Raw genomic sequence first — 14,942 nt, forward strand, 5'->3', positions numbered from 1 at the left:
GCCACGTATTGGAGGCAGCAGCTTGTTTATTAGGGATTCTTTGGCAGGGAGGGCGGGGCCAGGGTCAGAGGCGCCGAAAGAAGAGCTTGGGCCCTCGGTCCAGCGTGCACACTCCAGGGACCGGCGGCCGCCCGCATAGGACGTCGCGGTCCTCAGTGCACAGGTGTCTGCTGCATAACTGCAGCTCCCGCAGCTGCGTGATGATCCCGTCCCAGAGGCCTGGGCCCAGGGGGCCGTGAATAGAGCAGCCTGCGGGGATGGGGGAAGGGGGGCAGATTTAACCTGCAGGAAGGAGCTCCTGTATAGTATGTGGGGGTCAGGCAGGAGGAAGAGGGGCTCACACATCTACCTACCCCAACAGCCTACACCTCGGTCTGTCCACCCATAATACAGACTTAATAGGGCTACTTGCAAATCTGTATACAGTGGGCCTAAGATCTCAGGACACTGAGGGGGCCAGAGCTTGATCCTTAGGCCAAAACCCTGATCTGTAGGAAACAGGAAGAACCTAGGGCAGGCAGGGTCCACCATCCTCCTGCCCAGATCTCAACTGGACATGCCAGGCTACTGGTCAGTCAGTTCATCAAATATATCTCTTGGACTTTATCTTCCAGACAGCTCAGGTGAGCTGCTCTGGTGTCAAAGAACAAGCTACCTCAAGGTTGGATGGTGTCTGAGCAGGCCCTGCCAGGAAGTGGGACAGTCCCTTTCACCACTTTTTGACTCTGGGCTCCCTCTTCCCATTTATAAGAACTAGGAAACCCCTGGGGAAGAGGATACTTCTTGCCATGTTCTACTTAGGGTCAGGCTGGAGTGACCAGCCAGAGGTAGAGACCCCCCCAGGGAACTCTTGCCCTTGGCTCATGCCCCTTTCCCTTCATGCCCCAGTTTCTCACTACTTGGTCTGTGGCAGTAACAGCCTGTTAGGAGGAGGAACCTAGGTCCCACACCCAGACCTCACCTGACAGGCCAAGGAAGCTAAGGCCTTGAGACCGCTCCTTGAGGGTAGACAGGAGCTCCTCTAGGGTGGTGCGGCTGATCTCAGGGTTGGCAGAGAGGTCCAGGGAGATGAGTGAGGGGCAGAGAGGGAGACACCTGGGATAACATGGAAAGTACAGGATAGGTTTCCAGCGGGAGTCCTTACTCCATCATTTGAAAAGGCTGCCCCAAACCCACAGCCAGGGGCTAGGACTGCAATGACCAGCTCTGGGTGTGCCTGGCCAGGCATGGGTATCACCTGACACTCCCCTGAGGGCTAGATGAGGCTCCAGGGGCATAAGAGACTTTGTGTGGGCAAACAAGAAAGGACATACCAGAGTGAAAAGTTCTCAAGAGCTACAGTGTGATAAGAAAGTAATTCAGGAGAGTAGCATGCCTCTGAGGCCAGCCCTGGAGACAACAGAAGCTGGAAGGAGCCAGCATCACCTGACCCAGTTCCTGCTGGGGTCCTAGGCCTTCAGATCAGGGTCTCCAAGGATAGTGGCAGTGGTGGGACATTACCTGCTCAGTTCTCTCACAGCCTCGTCACTCAGGTAATTTGCAGACAGCGTCAGATGGGCCAGAACACAACCTTCCTGGACACAAGCACAGGCCCCAGAAGGCCATGCCCAGTGGGTACCTGCCCTCCTCCTTCCCAGGAGAGGCCCCATACCCAGGAAGGCCCTTAGTTTGGAGACTGGGAGGGAACACACAAAAGATCACAGGGACCCAGACCCATCTGGAATGCTCCCAAGAAAGAGCATGGGGATGGGGGGAGGGGACTGCTGTGTCCCTTGGGACCTGTCTGGGATGGAGAGGTCACCCGAGTCCCAGGTGTACTGAGGCAGGACCCTACTGGTCTCATGTGGCTGTTCTTCCCAAATCCTCTCTCCAGAGCCCCTCCCAGCTCCTCAGTGCCTCAGCTGTGGGACCTTTATCTGGCTTCTGAGGCCTCATGTTCTGGCTTGGCAGCCTCTCTCCCACCTCGCACCTTGGTCAAATATCTGACAACAGGCTCCATAAGGCCCAAGTCACTCTTGCCGGTTGCCACAGAGCCAATCTCTAGGTGTAGGAGGGCACCGGCAGGCAAGCTGTTCAGGAACCTGGCCAGGGCAGGGGCGCCTAGGGTGTTGTAGGACAAGGACAGGGTCTTCAGGCGCTCAGCATCTGTTATAGGGCCAGAACCTGTTAGCCCATGTGGCCACTACCCCAATTGTGCCCTCTGTCTCCAATTCCTGAGCCCAGAAGCCTCAAAATCCCTTTAGAGAAATTTATACTTAAAATCATGTGGGGAAGCTGAGGTCACAGGCAAAGGCTTTTTGCCCAAGTCTCCTGAGCCTAGCTTTCCCCACCCTACATACAGCTACATTTCCAGCTGCTAGAGATGGGGCCCTGGACTAGGCAGTCAGGTCAGTTCTCCAATGGTTGGTACCAACCCCATGCCCCTCCCCCTGCTGGGCTCCCTTGTGAGGTCCCAAGTCCTAGCTTTTTATTTATTTTTGCCTTTTCTTTTTTGGTGCTGGGGATTGAACCCAGGGCCTCACACATGCTAGGCAAACACTCTGTCACTAAGCTACATCCCAGTCTGGGGACTGGGGCTCTGCATCCAGGTGGCCTCATGGAGGAACAGCTTCAAGCAAGCAGAAAGTTCAGGCCACAAGCACAGGGGGTCTTCCGGGGCAGAAACTGCCTGCCGTTAAGTCCCAGGCTGGGTAAACACCAGCTGCCCCTCAAAGCCTAGGCAGGTCCCACACCCATATGTTGTCCTGTGCTCTGAGTAGCTGGCCCCTCCTGGAGGAAGTCAAGCCTGACATCCCAGGGCCCTTGTGCTCAAGACCCTGATTCCTTCAACACCTGGGCTCAGGGAATACATGTGCCCTGTTTAGCTCACCTTGGAAAGCGCTACTCAGGACTGCCCGGTGGTTCTGGAAGAAGCTGGGGCCAAAGCCGCAGGCCTGCAGGCGCAGGGTGCTGAGCAAGGGGCAGGCCCGCAGGAGAGAGGCCAGGGCTTGGCCACAGCCATCCCCCAGCGGGTTCATGCTTAAGTCCAGCTCCTCCAAGTTCTGTGGAAAACATCAGCTAACACTGAGCTCCTAGATACCCATGGGGCCAGCCTCCCTTCCCCAAGTGCTGGCCCACCTACAGAGTTGCACAGGCCCAACTACAGAGTTGGGCACTGGCCAGCTGTCCATGTTTCACCAGACCATTGAATGGCTGAATGGGAGCAGAGATGCCTTGCAGTTGCTGGCTGTCGGCGCTGAGTCCCTACCTGTAAGGCAGCCTGGCTCAGGGGCTCCCCAGTAAGTTGCCGCAGACCTTCCTGGCTCAGGTGATTGGAGGAGAGATCAAGGACAATCAGGCTGGGCATGGTGCCCAGGGCAGCCAGCAGCTCAGCAGCACATTCATCACCCAGCCGGTTTCCAGCCAGGCGCAGCTCCCGGAGCACTGTGTGGCATTTGAGTGCCCGTAGCAAGGGTGTGAGTTGGGCCTGGCGCAAGGCGAGGGAGCAGGCACTGAACGAGGGGCCTGAGCCCTGGCGCTCCATGGCCTGCAGCACCTGTTGGTGCTCCCCTGGAGAAGGAAATGTGGGGCTACCAGAAACAGAGCCTACACCTTCAGCCGCTGAATGCTACAGAGGAACCAGAAGTCTGGGAGTAGGCCATGCTGAGCCCACTCCCACAGTCCTGGGATTCAGTGCCACTTGGCACCTGCACAAGGCAAGTCTGACCTCCCTCAGTCATGCTCACCTCTATGTCCCAAGGTTCCTGGCAGTTCCCAGCCCACATCAGACCTCTGTGACTTGGGTTACTTTATAGGATTCTACTCTGAGCTGAGCGCCAGTGGCTCATGCCTGTAATCCTAGCTACCAAGAAGCAAAGATCAGGAAGATCGTGGGAGCAAATAATTTGCAAGACCCTATTTTGAAAATAGTGAACACAAAAAAGGGCTGGCAGAGTGGCCCAAGTGGTAGAGCACCTGTCTAGCAAGTTTGAGACCTTGAGTTCAAGCCCCAGTACCACAAACAAACAAACAAACAAACAAACAAGATCCTGATCTGACAGCCTGTGATCTCAGGCTGTCTGCCCCCATCTGTCACCCACACATCAGAGTGCAGCAGGTTTGAGTCTCAGAGGAGTGCCCTACAGATCTGAGGATGGCACAGGATGGGTGGGGCCAGCATGCCCAGCCCCTGTACCAGGGCTTCACCTAAAGCCAGGGCCCCTTCACCTTGTCCGAGGCTCTGGCAGGCCCTGCGGTAGCGGTCTGTTAGTGGAGGGAGGTCCCACGAGGTTACTTCAGCCAACACCTAAGAAGCACTATTGGTGAGCAGCCCTTGAGGCACCCAGTGATAGGTGGCCAGTATCCCTGGGCCTGGTCCTTTTGCCCACCTCATCATTGCTCTGCAGCACATCAGGAATGGGGTCCTGTGGGGCCAACAAAGCCCCCTCCTTCCGTAGGGTGAGCCTTGGCAGCAGCCCACAAGTCTGGTAGTAGCGTTGGGCAGCCTGCTCAGCCAGCCAGGCCACAGAGTGGATGTCACTGCTGTAGGAATGGCATGTTCAGCTTGGGCAATGCCCTGGGGTCTTGCTGTCCCCCTTTTGGCCTAGAGCTCCCTGATCTGGTGATTTCCCATCTCCTCCAGACAGCTGGCTTCCTATCCCTGCAGCCCAGCACACCACCTACTCCTCCGGTCATTCCTAAGCACTGCAGGGCCTGCCCTGGTCTCTCCAAGGACCTCTGTCTGGGCTTGTGCAGGGCACGCTGGGGCTCGGGGATGGTGGTGGGGTGGAACATCAAGTCTAAAGGAACTCTCATTACATGTCCTACCCTGCATACACGAGGGTACTGGGAACACAGCCGCCACCAATAGCCCTGGCACAGAGCTTTATGGTGGGTAGGCTGGGAAAGGGCAGGCAGACACCTTACCTGTGTGGGACAGGGATGAGAAAGAGGTTATCCTGAACTCGAACTCGAACCCGGATAGGAGGGGGCTGAACCAGAACCTGGCAGGTAGGGGCAGGAGGAAAGAGTAATCAGGAAAGATAGGACTCCATCCCCACCTGCGCCAAACTAAGAAGCCAGCCCTGTTCCTGGCCTGTGCACCCACCGAGGGCTGGCCTGCTGTAGGGTTTTCCCCACTGGACCCCAGGACCCTGGGCACACTGGTGTTCCTTGGGGGCTCTACAGCCAAGCTGCCACCTCCTGCTTTGTCCAGTACACGCCAACTCTCGAGGCAGGTCAGGCGGCTCTGCTCAGCCTGGGCCCGGGGTCTCACGGGGTGCTCATCATCTGATCCTGAAGCACTAGGCCTGCTGCTGTCCCCAGTGCCCTGGGGGCGGGTCAGGCGAGGTGGGCGGCTGCGGGTAGTGGGTACATCCAACTCCAGCCAATCCCCAGCCAGGTATTCCTCCTCTGGAATGAGTGCCGCCTGAGAGGTAGGGTCTTCACCTGGGCCCCAAGGCAGACCAGGCCCCAGGCGGCGGCTCTGGGCACTGCCCACACTTCGGATGGCTGCCTGGTAGGCAGCTCGGGCTGTGCTGGCTGTGGCTGCCCCCCTGCTGCTGGTAAGGCCAGGTTTCCGGGCCCCATCCTGCTCTACTGGGCCAGAGCTCCTCAGCTTTTTCTGGAATGGTCTCCGGGTGCCCACACTTTCCTCCTCCTCAGAGCTGCTGCTGCTGCTCGCCGGCCTGTGTCTGTTCCTTCGAGGCCTGATTACAGCTGGTGAAGTCTGCTCTGGGGACACCCTGGCGGGAGCCACAGGGACCTCTGGCTGTCTACGGGTATGTGAGGAGAATTCTGGGCAGGGACTTGAGGGAGGAGAGATCTCGGGGTCAAACACATGGTTACTTGGGATGGTCTGGAGGTCAGAGGAGCTGTGGAGGGCTGTGGGAGAGGGAATCGGTCATGAGATGGAACTGGCACCTCGTCCCTAACCCCTATGCTCAAGGGTCCCTCAGAGTCAAAGTTCAGGAACCAGGAGCAACATTCTCAGGTTAGAGGAGGCACTACTTACCTGGGCCAGAGGAGGCCACCTGCAGCCTCCTTTCCATGGCTGCTGCTTTCTGTCGTGTCTCAAGGTCCAGGTCCCTGTGGTACAGCTCCACCCACTGCTGCAGTGTCTGCAGAGGGCTGTGGCCCTGTGTGGCACCCAGATGAGCAGGACACAGAGCAGACACTCTTCCCAGAGCCCCATGCCCTCCATGACTGCACCCAGGCTAACCTTCCTGGTTCGGAGGGTGACAGATGCCCCTCTCTGAATGAGCAGTTCAGCCACCTCAAAGTGGCCACAGTTGAGGGCATCATGAAGTGGGGTAATGCCTTCACACCCCTGGCCGCCAGGGTCATCCACTGCAGCCCCATGGTCCAAAAGGAAGCGGACGATTTCTGTGAACCAGGGGAAATCAGCCTAGCTCCCAGTAACTTGTTCAGATCCCCAGACCCACAAGCTCACCATGTGTGCCCAGTCTAGCCCAGCTCACCCAGATGCCCGTAGTTGCAGGCCTCATGCAGAGGTGTCCAGCCACAATAGTCCCGAGGATTCAGGGGGTGGCCCTGTGACCAAGGACAGGAAAGTGCCTAGCCTTGTGTGCTCTGAAGCCTGGGACCAAGTCCCTCAGTCTCAGAGCCCACAATGGGCTCCACATGTCCATTCCTTGGCCTGGTCTGGCCTGGCCCTCTCTTCCTTGGGCCTTGAGCTCACCAATGGAAGCCATGCTCCCTGCTCCCCAGGCTGGCTGAGCAGCCATAGTGGATCCTGCAGCCTGTGTGCTGCCCTGGACAGAGACTGCAGGCTGCAGGGCCTGTGGCAGGAGGGAGGGAGCCAGGGCCTCAGCCTGAAGGCCATAACCATCCTAGCCAGTCCAGCCCAGTTAGCCACAGCACAAATGCTACATATGTCTTGTACCTCAGGTCTTGTATTACACACAAGTGACAAGGGAGAGCTTGCCCAGGCCCACAGTTCCTTCATGAGAGAGCCAGGGCCAAGTGACCTGTCTAGGGACGGTAGCCCACCTGCCTCACAAGGTCCTGGACACGGTGCAGATGGCCTTCAATGCAGGCTCGATGTAGCAGGGTCTCTCCCATGTCATTGCGTCGGTTCCACTGTGGGCACAGACGCCCCAGCTCGGGGCAGAGGTGTGAGGGACAGGAGGTGTTGTTGGGTATGGGTTGGGGTGAGGGTACACTGTACTCACCTTGTTCACTTTCCGCCTGCCCAAGCAGCCCTGAAGCTCCTCATCCTCTCCTAGTTGCTGGGACAAGCCATCAGCGTCATCCTCTGGAATAGAGCCAAGCCCACCAACCCTGAGCCTGTGGGAAGCCAGTGGCAGAAGCCTCTACCCAACTCAGGCTCTCCTGACCAGCAGAGCAGAGCAGCAGCCACAAGTGGGAAGATGGAAGTCTAGGGCTTGTGGGCTCTTGGGGCTCCTCAGACAGATGAGGCCAAAGCTGACTCCTGGCCCAACATCAACCCTACCAACAACTCATTTCTATCACCATCCCTTTGCCCAAAGGGGACATGCACTTTACCTTTTTGGCCCATCCTCAGAGAACTGTACAACTGCCTGTTGTGTGCCAGCCTTCCCCCCCTGTACCCATACCTTGCCCTGTAGGGCAGTCTTCACCACAGACTTCTGCTGTCCTCTCACCTGGGAAGTGCCCTTGTTAGGCCAAGTCACCCCTTAGGCCCGGCTTCCTTGGGTGCTCCTGGGTTTCCAGGTCCCTCCCCTGCCCCTGGTGATTCTTGCCAGACCCACTTTACCAGTTCCTCTGCTTCCTCCTGACTTCCCCTGGCCCTTTCTACACCCTTCCTCACCAGCCTCTCTAGCTGTGGCCACAAGCCAAATGATGTTTCCTGAAGTTGCAGATCTTGGTCCTTTCTTCCCTCACCACCTCCACACCAGCAACATCAAACTTGACCCCTCCTCTAAGGGTCTGCTGCCAGGATGATAGCTGCTCACCTTTCACACCTGAAGTCAAGGCCATTCCAAGAAATACCTCCCTCCCACTGCCAAGTCTCACAGATAGTTCCTCTGTACCCACCACTCAGCTGGAAACAAGCCTGTAGCTCCACAGCCTCCTAACAACCATACTCTCAGTCCCATCCCTTCCACTCTGCTCCCACAGCCAAGTCTGCTTGATCCGAGCTCTGCTCTAGTTGACCCCTCACACGCATAGCAGCTGATCATGCTGGCATTCAGAGTTCCAGGAACATGCTGGAAGCATGGGGAGCAAGGCCATCCATGACATATATCTCACTTCCTCTAGATGTGGGACACCTGATTCTAAGGGAACCATCTCCCGTGGCTGACTCCCACTTAGCCTCTGAGAGCCTATCACATTCTGGCCCAGGTTCTCTATAGGCTGCCAGCCTCCTCTGTCCTCTTCCACAGAAGAACTTGTTGCCTTGCTGCCTATAGCTGTTTCCCCACTATGAGTTCTGAGCAGGCTCCGTGGGGCACAGCTCTAGTCCTCACTAGGCCAGTCCAGGGCCCAGTTCAGAGCAGGACCAAGAGGGAAGGGGCAGATGCTGCCAGCACAGCAGCCAACACAGCAGCCAATGCAGCATACGGCTCTTACCACTCTCTGAGAGCTCAAGATCACTGGCCTCTAGGGCCTCACTGGCCTCAGCCTCTTCTTCCTCTTCCTCCTCATCTTCATCTTTGGCCAGACTAAGTTCCTGTAGTCTGGTTTCAGTGCCAGGGGCCTCTTGGGGCTGCAGCCTTAGCTGTACAGTGTGGAGGTGCTGCAAAATCTGCCTCTGAAGAGCAGAGGGGACATACCATTCAGGGATAGGGTGGGACAAGCATGGTTAGAGGGAGCAGGTGATGCAGGGAGAGATGGGGATGTGGAACAAGGGGGGCAGGTAGACTGCAAGTAAGCTGGGCTTGTTAGGGACCCTGTGTAGGTGGGATGAGCTCTTGTACCTGTAGCAGGGGCCGCTGGGCCTGCTTGGCACAGCTAAAAGCCTTCTGGAAGCACTGTGCCAACAGCTCATATGCATCGCCAGCCTCCTCACGGGACAGTGCGATGTTAAACCAGGTCTTGGCCTCCTGAAGCAGAGAAGGACGAGGCTGGTGGCCGCTGCCCATCACATCCAGCTGGCTATAGCCATAGGCTGGCTTCCTCTAGCTATCCACATAAAATAGGAAGATCTGCCTTGGCTCTGTGCCCTGTCTTCAAACTGATGGAGGTCAACAGTGTGTGGGAAAAAAGTGCCTGTCAAATGGGGGCACCCATCCACACCCAATCCTGGAGGAACAGAGGGCCCAAAACAGAGACTACTCTCACAGAGGAGACAGGGGCATGTCACCTCCAGGGCATTGCCCTTGCGTAGCCTCAGTTCCTCTTCATAGTGGTGGACAGCCTGGTGGTAGTCCTTCATGTCTCCTAGTGTGGCAGCCAGGGACACATGGATGACAGCCAGTTCGACATCCGGTCTGTTTAGCTGCTCAGCAAAGTGCAGCTGAGGAGTGGGCACCGTGAGGCCTAGTCTGCTCTGCACCTTGCCAGCCCCTTCCTCCCACTCATTGAGGAGTCACCCACTTGTTTCTGGTAAGCCTCAGCAGCCCTGGGAAAGTCACCAGCCTTTGAGAACAGGTCTCCCAACTGCTCACAGATGGCCATCGCACTCTTAAGGTCATTGCCCTCAGTTTCTTCCAGTCTCTGCTGTAGCCGGACCACTGCCAACACTACCACAAAGAGTCTTGTGACAGGAGGCAGCTCCGTATTGGACCCTGACCCCAGGCCACCACCTGCCAGGGGTATTCCTTTAGGTGGGAGAGCCTGGGAACAGAGGAAAGTGAGGCCTCTCCATGCCTCCACCTGCCCATTGGTAAAGCGGGTGGTGGTGGTGGTAGAAGAATCTACCATGTGGAGCCCTCACAGGCTAGAAGAACAAGTATGCTTAACAGTCTGGAATGGTGCCTGGCCTGCAGGCAAGGTTGATCACTGCTAACCACCACTGAGCATCATTGTATCGGTGTATGGGCCACATGTGTTCCCACCCCATTAGGTCGGAGAATGAATGCTATCTCCAGCTTACCAATGAAGATGCTACCTTGTGAGCAGTGGCCCAGGAGTCTCCTGCCTACCTGCCAGTGCCCTAGACATGCTGAGCTACAGACTTAGACAAAAGTGAAGTCTCCTCCCAACAGGGACCTATGCTTACTGGAAGACAGCTCTACTGATGTCGCCACTCCCCAGTACCTGAGCTTGAGCCTCTTCTTTTTGGGGAGCAGAAAAGAGCCCTCCCTCTTCCTGGGGGATTCAGGCCCAGGCTCCCATAGAACCTCACCATACTTGAGACTTTGGCAGATGGTTGCCCTCTGTGTAGGCTTCTGGGAGCCCAGCCTGTAGGCCTTCTTCAGGGCTCGTTTGGCAGCTGGAAAGTCTCCCAGGTCTTGGAGGACCTAGGAGCAGAAGAAGGTGAGGCCTGCGGACTCCCCAAGGCCCAAATCCACCCGGGGCTGAGCCCAGAACAGGTGAGAGTAGTACCTGGGAGACCACCACACAGCACTCGCTCTCCATGAACTGCATCTTCATGGCTCGTGCACACTCCCGGGCCCCCTCCAGGCAGCGCATGGCCTGAGAGTGCTGCCCTTTGCGCCAGTAGATGGCACCCAGGTTGTAGCGGGCTCGGAACAGGTCTTCATACAGGTGGTTCTGCCTGTGGGGGTTGGGGTAACAGGTGCTCAGAGAGCCCAGAACATTCTGGCTTTGGAACAGTGGACCGAGGGCACTGAAGTGCTAAGATGCAACTGAGATATAGAGGACATTCAGCCAGTTTCATCTATTGGTGCCACACAGACCCCAATATCCCCATGCTGTGGTCCCAGGCCCAAGCCTGCTCCTCCCCAGACTGCCATACAGATGTGAGGGGCTTCTCTGTTCACAGAAAATCAACAGCCCAGCCAGGCTGCCCTCCCAGGAGGATTCTGGGGGCCACTTTGTCTCTCCTGGGGTAGGGATGGGGTCTCACTCAGCAAGAAAGATGCTCTTCTTGAAGTAGTCGTTGCACAGAGCCATCTGTTCCAAGCTCTCAAAGGTGAGGCCCAGGTTGAGATAGAGTCGGGTCCTCATCTCGCTGAGCTCTCGCTGGGCCAGCGTCCCTGGAAGATGCCCACTCCAGACACTCAACTTCTTTCTCTGGACATTGGGCTTCCAGCTGCTCCTCTATCTTTCCCCCTACCTCTCACTGTGGGAGCAAGGGGTCTGCTGAAGACACAGTGTGATGGGCACAAACAGCAGATTCTTACTGGATTCAAGGTGGTGGGCAACATAGGCCCTACAACCCCTCACACAGGAACCTTGCAGAAGGTGGGCCCAGAAAGGCAGAAAGTGGGGAGAGACAAGGGTAAGGGCACTGACCCTCCAGTTTCTCATCCACAATAGCCAAGCTCTTCTCAAAGGCAGTCTGTGCCTGCAACAGGGCATCCCTTGACTGGCAGTGGTCATAGATGTCCAGGTGGGTGCGGCCAATGGTGGCCCAGGCTCTCTGCAGCTCCGTGTGATTGGACAGGGAACTAGCCAGCTCCAGATAGTGGTGTTGGTGCTAATGTGGAGGAAATGCCTCTGAGCTGATCCTGTCTAAGCAAACCCACAAGTCCTGACCCCAGGGGTAGCTACTTTTGTTCAGGAGCGGCCTCTGCTCTCCTAAAGCACTGCAGAGCTGCCCACATTGCATTGTGCGAAAGGCTATCTGTGGTGACAGTAAGACCTGTCTGAGGTGTCGCCACTCGCCCCCATCAGCAGAGTTCAAGTTATAGCTTCTTAATAGTTTCTGCTGTCACAAACGCATTCGTGCCCCAACACCCACCCCCGCCCCGCCCCGCCCCGCCCGGACCAAGCCGCTGGCGGGCCCTGAAAGTGATGCTGCCGCGGGGTCCCTCTCGCCTGAGGCTCGGGTGAAGACTGGACCTCTAGCCTCAGTCAGGAGGCCGCCGCGACGGTCCGCACCTGCAGGGCTGCAGAATAGTCCTCCATCTCCGCCAGCCGCTCTCCGATCTTGCGGTGGGCCACGGCGCAGCCCAGGGGGTCCAGGGCACTCTCCAGCAGCTGGAGCTCCTGCTGGTGCTCCTCCAGGGCTTCTGGGAAACGGCCTACCAGGAAGGGCACGGCGCGCAGTCACCGGGGCAGGCGGGCAGCGGGTGTTGCAGCAGCCTCGGGAAGGTCTCGTCCCCACCCGCCCGCCTGCTCGCCTGCTCGCCTGCTCACCATGGCCAGCCAGCAGCTCCCCCAGCTGGTGGCAGAGGGCCGCCTCCTCGCGCAGCTGCCCGCATCTCTGGGCTCTGGCCTTGGCCTTACTCAGCTCTGCCGAGAGGAAGGAGAACCAGGGGCTAAACCGAGCCCTACTCTCCGCCCCGTGCCCTGGGTACCCGCGCCCCGAGGCACTCACGGCGGAGGTCGCGCTCCAGGTTCATGCTCAGACCACCGCTAGGACTTCCCGCGTTGCGCAGTTGCCCCGCCCACCCCCCCGCCCAGTACAAGGGCCCGGCCAACCCTATTGCGCATGCGTAATCCTGCCCCTCCCGCGCCAGGGCCCGCGTGTACAGCGTCGTGGGAGCTGTAGTCAGCCTTCTTGCGTCATCCTGGGAGCAGTAGTTCGGCGGCCCCATGCGCGGCCCCATGCGCGACCCCATGCGCGACCCCATGCGCGGTCCCACAAAGTGCGAGCAGAGCCTCTACTCCCGCCGCCGCCCGGGGGTTCTTCCTTGCAGGGCGCGGAAGGACAGGCAGGCCCTGAGGACAGGGCCTGGGGCGACGGGCTGGCCCTGCCTTTGGTCCCTTTGGGTTGGGGTCCCTGGGCTGCTGCCGTTGAACGGCCGCTGGTTTGAACACCGATGGATTCACCAGTCCTTTTATTACAGGTTTTCTGTAATGCTGCCCCCACTTCCGTCTGAAATTAAAACACACAATACCTACTTACAATTGGAACTTTAAAAAGGCCACTTGAGGGCTGGCGGAGTGACGGAGCCCTACTTTGGAAGCACGATGCCCTGAGTTCGAACTCCACCAAAAAAAACCGGGAGGGGGATGGTGGAGTGGCTCATGTGGTAAGAGCGCCTGCCTAGCAAGTGTGACACCTTGAGTTCAAACTCCAGTGCCTAAATAAATAAATAAATAAATGTGAGGCCCTGTGTTTAAATACTGATACCCCCCCCCAAAAAAAAGTGACATGACGTCCTAATAGAAGAAGAAATAAAAGTGATTTGTAACCAAATATACTGGAACAATCAGGCATGAGAACTTAATTGCTTTTCAGCCCATATGCAGAGTACACACATGGAGCTAGGGTTGGTTAGGTCCACTGGTATATGTCCAGTCACATGTGGGAACTCAAGCCCCAGGCCTGTTAGAGGAAGGAGATAGAGGAATGTGTTTTCCAAAATGAACAGAGCGAAATACTGTTTTTCTTGATGGAGGTGTCATTCCTGGAAGATGCAGTAAAGGCACATGAAAACTGCAAAACTACTTTGTGTTGGGAGGTAAGAGGGAGTTAGAGTCTAGGCTGGGAGACTTCTCACTGACAGAGGGTCAGAGGCATGTCTGGAATCCTGTTACTTGGGGCACCCTGTCATCTTGAGGGACCAAATGCCTGCCATGTCTTGAGGCAGGCAAGCCCAGCACTGGTCACCTGGCTGTGTCCTCTCAGAGAAGCATGGGTGCAGAGTCTAACAAAGCCCAAGAAGGAGTGGGAAGCCTTAGGAGGCAGAGATCAGGATTACAGTTGGAAGCCAGCCCCAGCAAATAGTTCACGAAACCCTATCTTGAAAAAACCCATCACAAAAAAAGGACTGGTGGAGTGACTCAAAGTGAAGGCTCTGAGTTCAAGTCCCAGACCACAAAAAAAAAGGGGGTGGGGGAAGATTTTTTTTCTTTTTTTGTTTTTGGGGGGCAGTACCAGGGCTTGAACTCAGGGCTCACACTTCTACCATGTTTTTTTTTTTTTTTTCTATTTTAATCAAAACAGTCAATGGGGTAAAAAAAACCTCCCAACCAGTGGACAGACAGCAAGTATGTGGGGGAGAGTGATGTGAAGGGTAGATGTGTCTAGGAAGAGCCACCAGAGACAGGCAGAAGGCAGTACTGGCCTCCTGGTGTTGGTTGGGACTGGGCAGGTTTAGACCTTGCTGCCTCCAATGCTGCAGGGGTGGGGCAATCCTAATCCTGCAGAGCTGTGTGAGGAGAAAAGGAAATCAGATGCAGGTAGCCCTCCTTTTGGAGGATAAGTTGCTCTATCAGGCTTTCAGCTGGGCCTGGGGTGTTGGACAAAACTTGTAGGCCATGCACAGCCAAACCCTTCCCCATCTAAAGCACTGCTCTGAAATCAAATGAGTTACTTGGAGGGCAAGTTAGTGAGGTATGTGAGAGGCACAGTGATGGAGGGGTGGGGTGGGAAACAAGATGCAGAATTAGAGGCTGGCTCAGGTCAACAGACTGAAGACAGGGAAAGTTCCCCCAGAACTGCTGGGAAGACCATAATCTGCCTTTTCCCCAGCCCCAGGGTTCATAGGTAAGTGTTTCCTGGGAGTCCAATTCTCCTTCAGAGGCAGTCTAACCTTTCTATGCCTGTTTCCCCACTGACATGCCAGGAAGTGTTACACAGGGCTGGAGGCCTGGGATGGGACTGGCCACAGGCTGCAGACAGCAGGGGAGGCTAGCAGAGCCCAGGAAGTCCACCCACCAGACTGTCTTTTCTGGTAAAGAAACACAGACAAAACATGGTTTGTAACATTTTTTTTTTAACTACAGTTACATACAGAAAATATTAAAGAAAACGCAAACCACAAAAATGACATGTAAGTCATTTCCAACAGCCATAAAAACACTTCTTATTCTGCTCTTTAAAAAATTATTTTTATTATTTTTGTAAATGTCTCATGTTAGGCAAACTGAGGGATGTGGTGCTCGCAGGGAGTGGGGGTGAGACAGGTGGAGGGAGGCAAGAGGCCTGGTTTGGCCCG

The 14,942-nt window shown here is 56.4% G+C and overlaps 1 protein-coding gene across 7 annotated transcripts; it reads right to left on the reverse strand.

The window, feature by feature from the left end:
• Nucleotides 1–8: 8 nt before the first annotated feature.
• Tonsl (tonsoku like, DNA repair protein) lies at nt 9–12,465 on the reverse strand. 7 transcript variants are annotated; one of them, XM_020170979.2, is made up of 26 exons: nt 12,374–12,459; nt 12,193–12,288; nt 11,935–12,077; nt 11,347–11,530; nt 10,958–11,087; nt 10,474–10,645; nt 10,274–10,388; nt 9,523–9,668; nt 9,290–9,442; nt 8,904–9,029; nt 8,557–8,737; nt 7,173–7,255; nt 6,991–7,080; nt 6,459–6,531; nt 6,200–6,363; nt 5,993–6,116; nt 5,087–5,862; nt 4,906–4,982; nt 4,368–4,518; nt 4,207–4,285; nt 3,248–3,549; nt 2,870–3,041; nt 1,970–2,145; nt 1,501–1,574; nt 962–1,095; nt 9–249 (listed from the first exon to the last, which is right to left on the reverse strand). In XM_020170979.2, exons 1-26 carry the CDS (start codon nt 12,396–12,398, stop codon nt 65–67), a joined length of 4,131 nt encoding a protein of 1,376 aa, XP_020026568.2. In that variant the 5' UTR covers nt 12,399–12,459; the 3' UTR covers nt 9–64. The 7 variants fall into 7 exon arrangements, with proteins under 7 accessions (XP_020026568.2, XP_020026569.2, XP_020026567.2 ...); XM_020170980.2 differs by having other exon boundaries at nt 1,970–2,100; nt 4,368–4,521; XM_020170978.2 differs by having other exon boundaries at nt 4,368–4,521.
• Nucleotides 12,466–14,942: the final 2,477 nt, after the last annotated feature.

Source organism: Castor canadensis, chromosome 3, assembly GCF_047511655.1.
Source record: "Castor canadensis chromosome 3, mCasCan1.hap1v2, whole genome shotgun sequence".
Classification (NCBI taxonomy): domain Eukaryota; kingdom Metazoa; phylum Chordata; class Mammalia; order Rodentia; family Castoridae; genus Castor; species Castor canadensis.